The sequence below is a fragment of the Canis lupus genome, chromosome 9, assembly GCF_003254725.2.
Source record: "Canis lupus dingo isolate Sandy chromosome 9, ASM325472v2, whole genome shotgun sequence".
NCBI lineage: Eukaryota > Metazoa > Chordata > Mammalia > Carnivora > Canidae > Canis > Canis lupus.
Window position 1 is genome coordinate 21,214,060 of NC_064251.1, and position 12,337 is coordinate 21,226,396.

At 46.7% G+C, this 12,337-nt stretch overlaps 1 protein-coding gene across 5 annotated transcripts; it reads left to right on the forward strand.

Annotated features, from left to right (window-relative positions):
• Nucleotides 1-763: 763 nt before the first annotated feature.
• On the forward strand, nt 764-11,772 carry AARSD1 (alanyl-tRNA synthetase domain containing 1). Of its 5 annotated transcripts, none has more exons than XM_025440869.3 (12): nt 764-923; nt 1,054-1,185; nt 3,544-3,703; nt 5,073-5,130; nt 5,541-5,697; nt 5,797-5,913; nt 6,190-6,320; nt 6,635-6,701; nt 6,890-6,981; nt 7,648-7,702; nt 8,714-8,808; nt 10,537-11,772. In XM_025440869.3, exons 1-12 carry the CDS (start codon nt 885-887, stop codon nt 10,670-10,672), a joined length of 1,239 nt encoding a protein of 412 aa, XP_025296654.1. In that variant the 5' UTR covers nt 764-884; the 3' UTR covers nt 10,673-11,772. The 5 variants fall into 5 exon arrangements, with proteins under 5 accessions (XP_025296654.1, XP_048970630.1, XP_048970631.1 ...); XM_049114673.1 differs by lacking the exon at nt 10,537-11,772 and adding an exon at nt 9,076-9,278; XM_049114674.1 differs by lacking the exon at nt 8,714-8,808.
• Nucleotides 11,773-12,337: the final 565 nt, after the last annotated feature.

Sequence of the window (12,337 nt, forward strand, 5' to 3'; positions counted from 1 at the left end):
AAATGATGTGGAGCTACTTATAGTATGTTTATTCCATGTAGTGCATTTCTCAGCATAAATGATGTGTTTGATGACATGATGTTGCTCCAGAGTTCCAAATGGAGTGTGTTATATAACACACGGGGTATGCTCTGCATTACTGCCTAAAATCTGAAAAATCCTGAATTTTGAAGCACCTGGAGTCTTCAAGCTTTATTATTAGCTGATTTAAGAGAGCAGAAAGTTAATTTTAACATCTAATCCGTTTAACGTTGTAAGGTACTGATTGCAGTTTGTAACTTTGTTAGCGTTTCTTATCTATACTGTCCATTTAAGTAGCACTAATCACCTATGATTATTGAGTGCATGTGATTATTGAGTACTGAGATGTGGCTAGTGCAAGCTGAGATGTGCTATAAGTGCAAAATACACATCAGCTTTCGAAAATTTTGTGCCGAAAAAATCTCACTTATTTTTACACTTGTTATCACACAATGACATAATATTCTGGATCTGTTGATTTCAACAGTATCAGCATACGGGGTTTGCACTAATTTCCACTGGCCAGCGCTGCCTTGTATCCAAATCAGTACCGTCCTCCCCTCTCCCCAGCTGAGATTGTGCGGGGCTAAATGGACTGCCTTGACAAGTTCAGGCCGCTAGCAGTTTTATTTTTGTTTTCCGGTCCTTTCCAAACTCTTCGGTTGCTAGGCACCCGGGAACTTCCGCAGGATCGCAAATCTCAAATCGCGTTTGCAGTAAGTTTGTCCAAGCCACACCCCATCCTTTGCCCTCGTGCTTCTGCGCGGAGACCCTCGCGCAGTGAATATTGTCCCCTGCGGCTCTCCGTCGCTCCGCGGGCGGTCCAGCGTGCGCGGGTCCCGGCGTCCCGGGAAACAGCGGCGATGGCGTTCCGGTGTCAGCGAGACAGCTACGCCCGCGAGGTGCGGCCGGCTGGGCGAGGGGACCTGCGGCTGGCGGGCGGAGGGCGCCGCGGGGAGGAGGTGCCGAGAGAGAGTCAGTCCCGGTGGCCTTAGGTTTGAGGTCGGACTTAATCTCCGTTGCTCCCTGCAGTTCACCACCACAGTGGTCTCCTGCCGTCCCGCGGAGTTGGAGACCGAAGGAAGCAACGGCAAGAAGGAAGTGCTGAGTGGCTTCCAAGTGGTGCTGGAAGACACGCTGCTTTTCCCCGAGGGCGGGGGACAGGTACCAGGCCCTTGCCTCACCCGATCCTCTCCCGGGAAGCCCCTTATTCCTTTCTGCTCAGGTGGGAAATGCCCTCCTGCTCCTCCGCCCCAGCCGTGATGAATGCAGGTGGAAGTTAGTTCAAGCCGGGTCATTTGTTCACCCAAGAGATGTTTATCGTGCCATAACATACGTTGGGTACTTATTCTAGGGGCTAAGGATAAGGAGTGAACAAGGCAGCATCTGTCCGTACGTAGAATACTTATCGGGGAAGACAGACAAAATGGTGAATAGATAAAATAGAATGCCCGGTACAGTGAGTGCTGTAAAGAAAATTAAAGTTTGAGGGAGAGACAGTTGATGGGATGTTCTCCTAGGTAGGGGGCAGGTTATTTCCGTAGAGACCTGACGAATTTAAGGGGTAAGCCACTGCAATTATTTAATGGAGCTGGTAGGGAAGGGGAAAGTATTCTAGACATCGAGAACAGCAAGTGCAGAGGGATTAGAAATTAGTTTAGGGTATTTGCCAGGGCCTGGAAAAGGTTCCCCTGAAGAAGCACAGCAGAAGACAGAGTTATTTATGCCGGGATTGGATAGGAACAAAGTCCATTGTGCATACGAGAAAGGAGGGTAACAAAAGCAGAAAGGTGGGCATTACTGGAGAGGCTTTTCCAGCAGCGATAATAGCACAAGGCAGGGAAACCTGAAGGATCTGACAAGTTTAGTTAACTTCAAATGGTCCACTGTAGTTGGAGCCTATGGTGTGTGTTAATGGCAGGCTGGAGATGACCTTGGAAAGGTAAGTTGGAGCCCGTTCACAGAGACTTGGAGGATGTTTTAAGCTTTGTGGACTTCATTCAAGAAGTTGTGGTGAGGGGCGCCTGGGTGGCTCAGTCAGTTAAGTGTTGGACTCTTGGTTTTGGCTCAGGTCATGATCTCGGGGTTGTGGGATTGAGCCCTGTGTTGGGCTCCACACTCAGTGCAGAGTCTGCTTGAGATTCTTTTTTTTTTTTTTTTTTATTTTATTTATTTATTCATGAGAGACATAGAGAGAGAGAGATAGAGGCAGAGACACAGGCAGAGGGAGAAGCAGGCTTTGTGCAGGGAGCCTGACATGGGACTTGATCCTGGGTCTCCAGGATCACACCCTGGGCTGAAGGCGGCACTAAACTGTTGAGCCACCAGGGCTGCCCGAGATTCTTTTTTTTTTTTTTTTTAATATTTCATTTATTTATTCGTGAGAGACACACAGAGAGAGAGAGAGAGACAGGCAGAGGGAGAAGCAAGCTCCATGCAGAGAGCCCAGTGTGGGACTCGATCACACCCTGGGCCGAAGGCAGGCGCTAAACCACTGGAACCACCCAGGCATCGTTCTGCTTGAGATTCTGTCTCCGTCTGTCCCTTCTGCTTGTGCTTGCTCTCTTTCTCTCAAAAAAGAAAAAAAAAAAAAAAAAAAGAAAAGAAGCTATGGTGAGCCATGGAGTGTACTTAGGCAAAGAAGCGACACAAGAGAACATGTTTAGTAAACTTGATAGTGAGGAAGTTTCTATTTCATATCCACATCATCATCATTTTCTGCTGAAGGAAAACCTGTGGCCTCAGGCAACTATAGGACTCACTTTATAAATCATTTCTTTCAGGAAGTCTTCCCTGATTCCCTGAGACTATTAGGTCTCTTTCCTCAGAGCTCCTCTAGAGCATTATACTTTTTTACATTGTGGCGTGTTGCAGATCCTATTGCAATGACTTGTGTGTGTCTGTATTCTTTTCCAGACTCTTAAGTTCCTTGAGGGACCTTGTCTTGTTTGCTTAGTTTTCTTGTTTGCAGTGTCTTGTAAGCAGTTGGCACTAGGTATTTTTTTAAATGAACGAGTGGTTTTGTTTTTTTTTTAAAGTAATCTCTACACCCCATGTGGGGCTTGAATTCAAGACCCTGAGATCAAGAGTCACATGCTCCACCGACCGAGCCACCTAGGCATCCCTAAAATGAGTGAATCTTTTTTAATCTAATTCTAGTAGGAGTGAGGAGGATGGAGCAGAGGAAAATTCAAAACATTTAAAAAACTATTGAAAGATAAGAATCTAAATTAAGGCAATGAGAATGACAAGGTTTTTTGGGTTTTACTAAAATCTTCGTTGTTGTAGTTACAACTTTGTCTCAATTCTGTTATTTTTTCTGAAGAACTATATATATGGGTGTTCAGAGTGAGAACAGTCTCTCACAGAACAGAGTAGACTACCTCACTTGCCATTGCCTCTTTTCCCTTAGGGAATCTTAAATTACTGGTGTGTTTCTCAGTTTCCCTAGAGGGTCTTTGTATCTAGGAGTTAAGATGAGTTTTGCCTCCCACCACTGATTAGCTTTAATTCTTTCCCCAGCCTGATGACCATGGTACAATCAATGGCATCTCTGTGCTGCGAGTAACCCGCCGAGGGGCCCAGGCTGATCATTTCACACAGACACCCCTGGCCCCTGGTACCGAAGTCCAGGTCCGGGTGGACTGGGAGCGGCGGTTTGACCATATGCAGCAGCATTCAGGTAGGCAAGGTGGCCTGGGGGACCTGAGGGAGAGGCAGTTGCTGCACATGTGGGTACCATGGTGATTGAGATGTGGTTTGGGTTCTTTAGGAGTTAAAACTTTTGGAAAGGACCAACATTTAGAATCAGCTCCAATTCAATTCAATATGATAAATGGTATATAAATGGTATAAATGGTATAAAAACAATGTGAACACAAGAGTATTAGAATCACTGCTGGATTTGAGTATTACCAACTTCCCACTTGTTATCTTTTTTTTTAATAATTTTTTTTTTTTTAATTTGAGAGAAAGAGAGAGATAGCACCAGCAGGTTGAGGGGCAGAGGGAGAAGCAGACTCTCTGCTGAGCAGGAAGCCTGATGTGGGGCTCAATCCCAGGACTCCAGGATCATGACCTGAGTCAAAGGCAGACATTCAACTGACTGAGCCACCCAGGTGCCCCCCACTTGTTATTTTTATCTGGATATCTCCTGGGCTTCTTCTTCTTATTTTTTTTTTATATTTATTTATTTTTTATGATAGTCACAGAGAGAGAGAGAGAGAGGCAGAGACACAGGCAGAGGGAGAAGCAGGCTCCATGCACCGGGAGCCTGATGTGGGATTCGATCCCGGGTCTCCAGGATCACGCCCTGGGCCAAAGGCAGGCGCCAAACCGCTGCGCCACCCAGGGATCCCTCTCCTGGGCTTCTTAAATTCAGTATGTCCAAAATGGACTTAAAAAGGCTCCTCCAGACCTGATCTTCAATTAGCATCTACCTAGTTACTCAAATCCTGAAAGTCAGGACAGACACCTCTTTCGGGATAGCCAGTCACGAAGTCCTGTCAACTTATCTTCTAAAAATACCTCTCCACTTCCACTTCCTTCCACTGTCAGTACGATCATCCTGGCCCCAGCTCTCATTGTCTTTACCCCAGACCACTGAGATAGGTCATTTGTGAAATGGCATCATAAAGCTTTTCGTAGAGGTCTCATGAGGATTTTATTTATTTATTTATTTATTTATTTATTTATTTATTTAGAGGGCGAGAGAAAGTGCATGAGTGTGCGAGAAGGGAAGGGGCAGGGGGCAGAGAGAGAATTTTTTTTTTTTTTTTTAGAGAGAGAATCTTAAGCAGATTCCATGTACAGCAGAGCTGGCTATGGGGCTCAATCCCATGATCCAAAGATCATGACCTGAGTGGAAATCAAGGGTTAGATGCTTAACTGACTGAGCCATCCAGGTGCCCCAGATGAGGATTTTCAATAAAATATCTGTCAAGAGTTACTAGCCAGTTCCCCAGTAGGTCTTCAATGGGAAGAATGTCTATGATGATATTGTGGGAATATGAGGCTGGCAGCACCGCTCACTCTTCCCTGTCTCTGCTCAGGGCAGCATCTCATCACAGCAGTTGCGGACCATCTGTTTGGGTTGAAGACTACATCATGGTGAGCAGGGGGCTTAAGACTAACCGTAGGTCACAGGTCTCTAACTACCAGCTCCTTTCCCAGTAATGGGTCAGGGAGTAGGAGGAGAAAAGAAAGGGTAGTGTTCAAACTCTGCTGTGTTCTGTTCCCCTTAGGATGGGGTGGGTGACCTTAGGATGGGGTGTGTCTCAGGGGAAACATGAGAATGGGAGAAGCAAGGAACATGGAGTTGGGAGCCTAGAGACCCAGGGGGTGAATTGTGGCTACATGATCTTGCTCACATTCCTTCCTGCCCCTCACTCATGAAAAAAAAATGACAGTCTTTACCTTACAGGATTCCTGTGAGCATTAAATACGGTTAATTTATACAAATGTCTTATGTTATTGTTGTCATCATCAGCATCTTGTGACTACTCTACTTCTTCCGGCAGGGAGTTAGGGCGACTCCGGAGTGTGATTGAATTGGACAGCCCCTCTGTGACCATAGAGCAAGTGGCCGCCATTGAGCAGAGCGTCAATGAAAAAATCAGGGACCGGCTGCCTGTGAATGTGCGGGAGCTGAGCCTGGATGACCCTGAGGTGGAGCAGGTGAGGGAGAGACAGTCTGGTGGCTTCTATAGAATGGCCCTCTGTGAGACCCTCATCAGAATTCAGACAGCCAGCCCTTCTCCCTCCACCATGTTCCAGGTGAGGGGCCGAGGTTTGCCAGATGATCATGCGGGGCCCATTCGAGTTGTCACCATTGAGAATGTTGATGCCAACATGTGCTGTGGGACCCATGTGAGCAATCTCAGTGACCTTCAGGTAGGTGAAGAAGGGCTCCTGAGTGTTTGGGAGAGAGGGTACTAGGGAAGTGGGGATCACCACGATCTGGGAGTGATCGAAGGGGACAGTGGAGGCAGCCTAGGTGAAGTCGCTCCTTTATTGTTTCCGAGCTCGTGCTCGCTTCGGCAGCACATATACTAAAATATTGTTTCCGAGCTGGCGGGGGGGGGCGGGCGGCAGGTCTAGGGATTGCCTGCCCTCACTCAGGCCTAGCACTCACTGAGGTTCATGCATATGCCCCCTTGTCTCATATAGGTTATTAAAATTCTGGGCATTGAAAAGGGGAAAAAGAACAAAACCAACCTGGCATTTCTGGCTGGGAACCGGGTGCTGAAGTGGATGGAGAGAAGCCATGGAACTGAAAAAGCACTCACTGCACTACTTAAGTATGCCCCCTTCTGCTGCCCCCTGTCTTAGTTCCTGGACACCCCAAGCTCAGCTTCCCTACCTGGAGGAGAGACAGTAATCTCTTAGCTCAGTGGGGTAAGATACAATCATAAATGGTAAAGCGCTTTGGAGAGGTAGTCAGACCCACACAAAATGGTTTATTCTTTTATATCCTCTTCCTCAGTCCTTTTGGAATGTGCCCAGGTCCTCATCTGGAGGGAGATAAACTATCAAGAAAGGCATTATGGATTGACGCCCACACCAAAAGCAGTTTGGGAAGCTGGGCAGGTGATCACACACCTTTCTCTTGCAGATGTGGAGTGGAGGATCACGTAGAAGCAGTGAAGAAGCTACAGAACTCTACCAAGCTCTTGCAGAAGGTGATATATTCCACAGAGAATGGAGAGGGCATGGGCTGTGCCTAGAATAGGTTCCCCAGACCCAACCCCTTTGCCCAACCAGCTGTGTTGTTCATCAGGGCGGGAAGTGATGGGAGGGCCAAGTGGTGGGAAGATGGTGAACTCTCCTGTTAGTCCTTCGATCTTCTGAACTATGGCGTCCATTTCAGAACAACCTGAATCTACTCAGAGACCTGGCCGTGCACGTCGCCCACAGCCTTCGGAACAGCCCGGACTGGGGAGGTGTGGTCACGTTACATAGGTGAGAGACAGGGTGTGGGAGTGTTGGGTTTGGGGTTCAGCCTCTCCGCTGTGTGTGGTGCATAGTAGGAGACAGGTTGCTCGCTGATTTCCCAAGGCCGAGCAGACCCCAGGAGATGTGTTACCTTCAGATTCCAGATTTCCTGGGTTTGATCAGAGCATTTTCACGGCAACGCTGTGAACTATAACTTTCATCATCACCTTTCCTTACCTCCTTCACCATCTACCAGATCTCTCCTTACCTGGCTGATCTTGTTTAGGAGAGGCACACACAGATGCAAAGCATGCTTTAAACTGCTGAGGAGGGGGCAGCCCCTGTGGCGCAGCGGTTTAGCGCCGCCTGCAGCCTGGGGTGTGATCTTGGAGGCCCGGGATCGAGACCCACGTCGGGCTCCCTGCGTGGAGCCTGCTTCTCCCTCTGCCTGTGTCTCTGCCTCTCTCTCTCTCTCTCTCTCTCTTTGTGTCTCTATGAATAAATAAATAAAAGTCTTAAAAAAAATAATAAACTGCTGAGGAGAACACGTTGCTGGCTCTTGGCCAGCACTGTCTGTCTTGGCTGAGGGAGTCTGGGACTTTGCACAGACAGCAGCAAGGCTGACCTTAGGAGGAGGAGTGGTTTCCCAGTCCCACTTTGAGCTGGATCTCACGTCTGTGTCCTTTGTTGTAGGAAGGAGGGTGATTCTGAGTTCATGAATATCATCGCCAATGAGATTGGGTCAGAGGTAAGAGGAGCATGAGATTCTCCGTCCACCTTGAGTAGAAATCTAAGTGAGGGGCATTAGCTCAGCTGAATACACATGAATACATGAAGAGCAGGGAATTGAAATTCAGTACTGTTTTTTTAGCAGTAGCTGTGAGCCAAGCACTGTTTTAGGTGCTGACTTAGATCTATGATATTGACCTTTCTGGCTAGAACATTTACTAGCTTCTGAGCTCCTCATATCAGAGCTGGAACTCCTCCAAGCCACGCAGATTTATGTGTGCTGAAAGCCTGGTTTTACAAGTGATGTGTAGGCCATTTGAAGGCTGTCGCTTCCATTTTCCTTTGCCTCTGGCTTCGAGTGCCTCTGCCCATCCTGACAGTCTGCAACTTCGTGATTTCCAGGTCTCTCTTTTGCATTTACTCCAAAAAACACCTTTTAGGGTCCCTGCTCCAGGCCAAACAGTATGTATGTCTCTCTTCATAATTCCAGGTAGAGTATACTGATTTTCAAGGAGCTAACTCAAGTCTGGAGGCAAATGTGTTTGTCAACATTTCTAATAGAGGGTGGTCAGTGCTGGGGGTGGAAGAACGTCACCTGAAAGAGTGGGGGAGGCCTCAGGACAGGGGCCCTGGAGGACTGCTTAGTGGTCATCAGACAGACAAGGCAGCAGAGGTCTCCAGGCAGAGGGAAACAGAGCTTTAGCTAGTGGCAGGCGCAGGGTGCGTGGGGGAAGGCGGTGGCTAGGTTGCAAAGGTTGGTGGGAGTCAGATCACAAAAGGCTTTAGCACCTGGCCATAGCAGCCTTCTGCCTGCTTCTTGGTGTTTAATATAAGTTCCCATAGTCATTCTTGAAAAGTATCTTGGTCTTGGTAGGCTAGAGTATAGGGGCTGCATTATCACTTATCAGGAACATTACACATGGTTTAGTAGCAAAAAACCTGAACTTGAGACTGAGGAGAGGGTGGGGTTTAGGGGGTTTGACCCCAGTTTCTTAAGTATCAGGGCTTATCTCCTTATCTTACTTCCTAGGAGACCCTCCTGTTCTTAACTGTGGGCGATGAGAAAGGTGCTGGGCTCTTCCTACTGGCAGGGCCAGCTGAGGCCGTGGAGACCCTGGGCCCCAGGTAATCTTCTGTGGACTGCCCGCACTAACCTGCGGATATAGTCCTTGACCGAGGAAAAGGGCCACCACATCTGCGCTCTCATTCTGAGTCACATCACAGGCCTGTGAGGTGGGCTGAGCAGGATATAACACTGCCATCGTTTCTGATTTTGCACATAAGGGACAGCACCTCATGTGCCTGAGATCTCACAAGAACAGTGGCAGAACTGAGACTCAAACCCAGGTCTTTCTCGCTCCAAATCTCCTGTGCTTTCTGTTTTTCTTTTAGGAGTTGAAGTGTGTAAATGATACATGAATTCAGGTGCTGGATTATCGTGAGGAAGATGAAGCAGGTGCTTAGGGCACCAGCAAGGCAGAGACACAGACCAACTTTTTTAGAGAAAAAAATTAGGATTTTGAGACTAAGTAAAAATAGGCATTGATGTAGTTGTTACGGAAAAATTAGAACTTTGTTGCATTTCTTTATCCTCATATTATTGTTGATATTTTCTTTAAATTAAATACGGAGGTGTAGTGCCCTATGTTCTTTTTGATGTTTAGAGTTTTCAGAGTCCCAGCTGGCTCTGATGAATATGTGTTGAAAAGAAAACATAAGAATGAATGAATGAACAAACGAATGAACAAATTTAGTTATTAATTTAATTTAATTTATTTATTTATATATAGATTTTATTTATCTTATTTGAGAGAGAAGGAGAACATGGTTGGGGGAAGGAACAGAGGGAGAAGATTACTCCCCACCAGGCAGGGAGCCCAATGAAGGGCTCCATTCCAAGACCCTGGGATCATGACCTGAGCTGAAGACACTTACCTGACTTACCCCCAGGTGCCCCAGGAAAACATAAGAATTTAAAGCACAATTCTCTGACAGGCAACCAGATGTGGCCTGTAGACTGGTTTGGCCTGTGTACTATTTTAAATCTTCAAAATTATGTTACATTTTAAAATTGGATTTGTACATAAAAGTAATAAAGAGTTCTAGCTTTTCTCAAGAAAGGAAAAGAAGGTGCACTCTGGCAAGACTAGGCCTGCATTCCCACATGGCAGTAGCTGCAAGGAAATGGGTGGTGACTGCCTTCTTCAGACAGGATAGGCTTGTCCCTCTGCCTCAGTCCCCCCTTCTCACCCCCAGCTTGCTTCACTGCTGCTCCTCATGGGTGTTGTGTCTGTAGCCCCTTACCTCTAGTGGGCACTTGCCCTGTTTCCTGGAGGTGACCATGATTTATCTAGGCCCCTGTTTCTAGACATTTCTTTTTTTTTTTTTTTTAAGTTTTATTTATTCATGAGAGATACAGAGAGAGGCAGAGACATAGGAAGAGGGAGGAGAAGCAGGCTCAATGCAGAGAGCCTGATGTAGGACTTGATCCCAGGACTCCAGGATCATGCCCTGAGCCAAAGGCAGACGCTCAACCCCTGAGCCACCCAGGTGCCCTCTAGACATTTCTATTGTGTCCCAATTATTCACTCTCTCTCTCTCTCTCTTTTTTTTTAATACCTGGAACAACAAATACTAGTTCATTTTTTATTCCCCCAGTTACTCACTCTTACAATAAACATGGTACATATGTATCTGTGCACATGTGCAGGTATTTTTAAGAAGGGTTTCTAGAAGCCATCTACTCTTCCTTTCCCTCCCCACAGTCCTAGGGGAAAGACTCAGGGCTGCCTTTGTTTTTTCTGTGGCTTTTCCCTTGAAGACTTCCTCCCTGACTGTCTCTCTGCTCCCCAGGGTGGCTGAGGTCCTGGAGGGCAAAGGAGCTGGGAAGAAAGGCCGCTTCCAGGGCAAGGCCACCAAGATGAGCGGGCGGGCAGAGGCGCAGGCACTCCTGCAGGACTACATCAGCACTCAGAGCGCTGAGGAGTGAGGACTCTGAGGACTCTGCCACCCCCCGGGGGCTCCTGCCATTGAGAATGGGCCTCTCAGGACCACAGAGAGAGTCTCTTGGACAGTAAAATAGTTTGACTTGAAATGGTCGCGGTACCACACGGATATGACTGATTTGTACAGTATTCTCTGGTGTGTTTATGCGAGGAGTATTTGTGAATAAACAGCTTTCTAATCTGGCCCCTGTTAGGCATCACCCTCGCCAGGGAGCATTATGTTGATAAAGTGTACTAATTTCTCTAAAGCAGCTGCAACTGTACTTCCTGTGGAAATTCAACTGCCTGAGGGAAGGGCAAGTCAGCCTGGAGGCTCTGCGTAGGGCTTTAATTCATTCATATTGCTTTGTTTTCTTTTTGTCCTGATTTTCCTCCTCCTCCTGTGTTTTATAACTAAAAAGTATCGGTGACTTTGCACATAGGTCAAGAGGCCACACAAATGCAGAAGGAGGAGGATACTCCCTGTCTGTTGCGGAGGCAGAGGAGGGATGGAGGAAGGGACCGTGGGAGACTAACCCAGGGAGAGCTAGTGTCGCATTATTCATGTCAGACCATGAGCCTTTCAGAATCCTTGGTAGAGATGAAGTGTAGTGATGAAAGGAAGACAGACCAGTTCTAAATTTGCATGCATCTAATAACGGCCTCAAAATACATAAAGCAGAAACTGACAGCTAAAAGAAGAAACAGACAAATTCATGCTCGATGGAAGATTTAAATGGATCTTTCAGTAACTGATGGCACAACAGGAAGCATTACCTCATTAAGAACGTGAACATCAGAGATTCATAGACCTGAGTGGATCCAGCATTGTACACCCATGGGTGGTAAAACTAGGAATAAAAAAAAGGAAGTGATTCATTTTTAAAAGATAGTGTTTACCTCTGGGGGAAAGAAGTGAAAAGGATGGAGAAGGGACCCGAGATGGGGATGCGAGGGTGGTTTCTGGGGTGCCGGCAGTGTTCTTGGACTGGGTGGAAGTTACATAGTTGTTTATTTAATAGTTATTCATTATAGTCTGTTTTATTCCATGATGTTGTATTTCACCGTATAAGAATACAACTAAAAAAAATTCTGGGTTCTGTCACTTGCCTTGGGAAAGTGTTTTTGCTTTTTCAACCTTCAGTTTGGTCACCAGTGAAGTGGCAGTAATGGCAGTACTTAACATTCAACTGTTAAGTAGGAGAACCACTTGTGTGTTCCCTGAGATGACCCAAGAACACTTAATTTTTGATTGCCTAAATGTTCTGTTCCTCTTTACTTGCAAATTGAGTATTAATTGTAAGTACACTGGGCCCCTGGGTCGATAACAGCTCTGGTGAGGAATCATTTTCCCTCATGTCAAGACCCCCTGAGGAGGGCATGACAGGGTCTAATTGGTCTCTCAAAGAGAATGAAGCTGAGATGGCTCTCTGGTAATATCAAAAGTCACAAGGCAGCCTACTTTGTCAGGAAAAGAGTCCAGTCTGAGGACTTCAGCCTCAGGAGGCAGATTAGAGCTGGGCTGCCTGGTGGGGGTGGGGCAGAAAGATAGGGGAATCTGAATTTTGGAGGCAAAATTTAGGCATTCATGCCGCATCAGTAGGCCACCTAGGGGTATGGAAGGCGTCAGAGACTTTTTTACAAAAAAGATTTTTTTTTTTTTTTTTTTA